At 25.4% G+C, this 4,019-nt stretch overlaps 1 protein-coding gene across 1 annotated transcript; it reads right to left on the bottom strand.

Annotated features, from left to right (window-relative positions):
• Nucleotides 1–672: 672 nt before the first annotated feature.
• Nucleotides 673–1,265, bottom strand: PCYB_002420 (hypothetical protein; the record flags this gene model as incomplete). Its single annotated transcript, XM_004227663.1, has 2 exons — nt 673–1,224; nt 1,251–1,265. The coding sequence occupies 2 exons, from the start codon at nt 1,263–1,265 to the stop codon at nt 673–675; spliced, it is 567 nt and encodes a 188-aa protein (XP_004227711.1).
• Between the last annotated feature and the right edge of the window lie 2,754 nt (nt 1,266–4,019).

The following is a 4,019-nucleotide window of genomic DNA, read 5'->3' on the forward strand; positions in this document are numbered from 1 at the left end:
TACATATGCATAATTTATTCATTATTATTATAGCTGACTTTATTTGTAAGACCAATATGATCATTAATATTTTTCATTTACAGTTTTTTTGTATTAATACGTAATTATATTTTTAACAGAATTCTGGTTTATTCTATTTGATTTCAATAAAAGATCTAAATTATTTTATTATCTTAATTGGTAATTCTGTTTATGATATGACAAATTAAATTTGTTATTATTGGAATCATTCTGATGATTCTCATTGTTACGAAATATTTGATGTATTTTATCTTGAATTCTTTTGAATATTTTTTGTTTTGATGAATTTTAAGACGTGTGAACGAACCTAATGGTGTAAACTATGTAAGGAAAATACAGAATCATTTAAAGAAGTATGAATATTGTCTCAATATTTATTTTCAATTAAGTCACAAATGAATTTACTTATTATGTTTATGTATTAAATAAAATAATTATTAACCTTATACAAAATAAATGAAGTAGCAAATACCACTAATATTACCGAAAACGCAAAAAATATGCTATTTTGTGATATTTCTTCTGCAAAATCAGATTCGTCGAAACTTCTCTCTTGGTCTTTATATCCTTTTAATTCCCATGTAAATGGTAAAATTTCTCCTGTGCATAACTTATTTTTAGAAAGATATGAATAGGCGTACATATGAAAATTTAACAATGCGTTACAAAATGCACTATTAATATAGTCACTGCAATCGTGTGTGTAATTTTTGAATAGGGAAACACATTTATCCATTTCTTCACAGTTTTTCTTTGTGGATATGTAATTTTGAATTTTTCAAAAATAGAATAGAGTGTGTACAATTTTCCCACATTTTCATATATATTTTTATCTAAATGTTGAATAGATTCCTTGCAATATTTACGAAGTATGAATGATTTTTCTTCAAATTTCTTTATCAACTTGTCGTAAAATTCCTTAGTTTTATCATAAGATTTATTAAAATCACTGATTTCCTTATGTATAACATAGTTTAAATATATACAAGCATCTATATTATCATCCGAGTCATTTTCGTTTGAGAAATAAAACTGTATAAAATCTGCAATTTTTATGCAGGCAGTTTTAAAAGTTCTGCCATTATATTCCTTATCGAAAAGTTCATTAATATAGTCGCATTCCGAATTATATTTAGATTCATATATTTCGGGATTTATATTGTAAACTTCATCAAATGTAGGAAATAATCTTATATTTTCATACTAAAAATAAGGATAAGCATAATAACATTAAATAATACCATGTTTATATTTCATAAATATATATCTATATTTTTTAAAAAAAAATGTGGCAATATTAAAACTGTTTTATTTAAATGGGATATTAAGGGGAAATAAGAGCATACGTATTTATGCACATCTGAAGGTTCCATCTCATTTATAATTACTTAAAAAAAAATATAAATATTTATTTATGAATCGAAAATATTCTTATATGTATAATAACAATATATTATATATTCAATATAATTATTATTTTGTGATAATAAGAATATTCAAATAATGTATGACAAATCGTGTAAACATTATTATTTTATATTACTTTCTAGGTTTATCTTTAGGGTTAGGGTTTAGGGTTCAGTATTCAGCGTTTAATTTTAAGGTTTAGGGTTCAGTGTTTAGGTTTTAATATTTAGGTTCTAGGTTTAGTTTTAGGTTTATGCTTATGTTTTTAGGTTTACGGTTCTTATTTTAACTTTGTTTACTGTTCAGCACGTTTTGCGTCCTAAATAGTAGCCTTGGATATTTTATATTATAACTAAGGGGAAATAAAAAAAATAACTAGTAATACGTTATTCAATATGCCGTAAAATGTACATATATATGTATCTTCATTTATTTGATATAACATTCTTTTATTTTTAAGTATAATAAAAATTTCGGATTTGTATGAACGTAAAAATATTTGTAATTGTTTGAGAGAAAAAAAAATAGGGTCTTCTTTTTCTAAGAAATTTTCCAATTAGTATTGAGATTGTCAATCGGGGAGCAAAATATATGTATAAATATTTATGTAGATACGGCGTGTTCTGCAGAAAATGCTTCAGGACCTTTTTTCTATCAGGCTAGTATCTCTTGGAGAGACTAGTTCTCGTTTCTCTCCAGGGCAGTGTGATGTTAATTTTTGTAGTGAACAAATTAGCATACCCCCCAAGCAGGTATTATATACATATGTAATAATATGTATGCACTGTGGAGGGTTCGTTTTTTTTTTCTTTTCTACGATAGCAAACAATTGCTGAAAGGGCTACATTTGCCTCGTCAGCACTTGGGCGCAGCGGAGACAGCATATGTTATGGTAAAAAAATATGCTGCATGGTTATGGCATATAAATAATGCGTAGTAATATCCCTGCGCGAAATACGTAAAAATCATTTCCCTGCGCAGATAAAAAAATAGTGCACTGCCTGGGCCAACCTACCTTCCTCCGCTAAGCCCCATGCATTCTGCTAAGAAGTTAAAGTTTCAAAACAAAATGAAACGTAAATGGGTGGGATTATAAAATTATAATGCACAAAAAATATTACGTGTTTTTCAAAAATAATAAAGGGAGGGTAAAAGAAAAGTGCCCTTCGTATAAAAATACGCCACGGTAATATAAGTTGTAGGCCGTGGGCGAGAGAGGCCCCAACAAAAAAAATATAAATTTAGCAAGTAAACACGCGGGATGGGTAGGAAAATGCTGATGCGCCACCTCATTTAACAAATGATTTTGGAGGGAATAAGAAGAAGTACTCGGACTTTCACATTTGTGCATAAAAAAATTGTTAACAATAGGTGGGGAGGAAGAAACTCCAACGTTAGAAGAAAAGTTGAATAAGGCATGCGCATACCACCAAATTCGCAGTGGTTCAGGTTTTAGGGTGCACTAAATAATTTTTACTGTGCGAAACCCTATAAATGACCGAAAAAAATTGAACGCTTATTTAACATATATTAAATTAATTTTTTTCATTGCTCAATTATAATATAATTGAAATTTCTTTTCGTTTGTAATATTTACAATCAATAATCATACTTATAATTTTACGGAAGATATTATAATGACATGTAAAACAGGTTTTACACTCATATGAAGCATATATTTTTAAATTAAAAATATAATTAATGAATTGTACATTTCATTGAAATATTGTAATGCAGCGCAAAAAAAATTAAAATATTAATTTGTGACAATAATAAAAGTTCTTACCCACCTAATGATTTCACTTTAAGACAGAATTTTATGAGTTTTATATTTTTTTGCACCAACAATGCATATAAATCAAGAATTGGAAACAAAATAAAAATATTGGATCAATATCATTAAATAATTACTTTTAAATAAAATTTAATGAAACGCAAACATAATTTATGACAATTTGTAAAGAAGCCTATATATTATTATGAGAACAAAATAACTATCCATGGTATAAAATTAAAATTTATGTATTTATAAACATATAAGCAAAATATCTCATAAACCAAGGATAATTACATCATATGAAGAAATATTGTATATAATATCATCTATATATGCTAAACGAATTGAATAAATTTTAATACAATGCAAAAAAAATAATTTAAATAAATTAATTTAAGTTTTATTTAGTTACAAAAACAAATAATATTAATAATTATACATAATTGAATCTGTAAGTATTAATATAATACTACGTATATATCACATTGAATGAACAAAATAAAATAAATATATATTATAATTATAAAAATAAATACCATTCGGTAACTCATAATCCTTATATATATTCAATATTTTATTATATATATAAGATCATATAAAGAAATTGCAAAGTTATCTAGCTACTACAAACAAAAAACAAATTCAAATGTATTTTGCTTATATAAAATTTCTATAATATATGTAGAATGAAATAGAAATATAAATTATAAAAATAATTCCAGTATTAATATGAATAAAATTTCTTATATATGGGAATTTCATATAATAATCTCTCCCATATTAGGAGTTTTTCATATATATATAACATATAAAT

The sequence above is a fragment of the Plasmodium cynomolgi genome (assembly GCF_000321355.1).
Source record: "Plasmodium cynomolgi strain B DNA, scaffold: 0118, whole genome shotgun sequence".
NCBI classification, from domain to species: Eukaryota; Apicomplexa; class Aconoidasida; order Haemosporida; family Plasmodiidae; genus Plasmodium; species Plasmodium cynomolgi.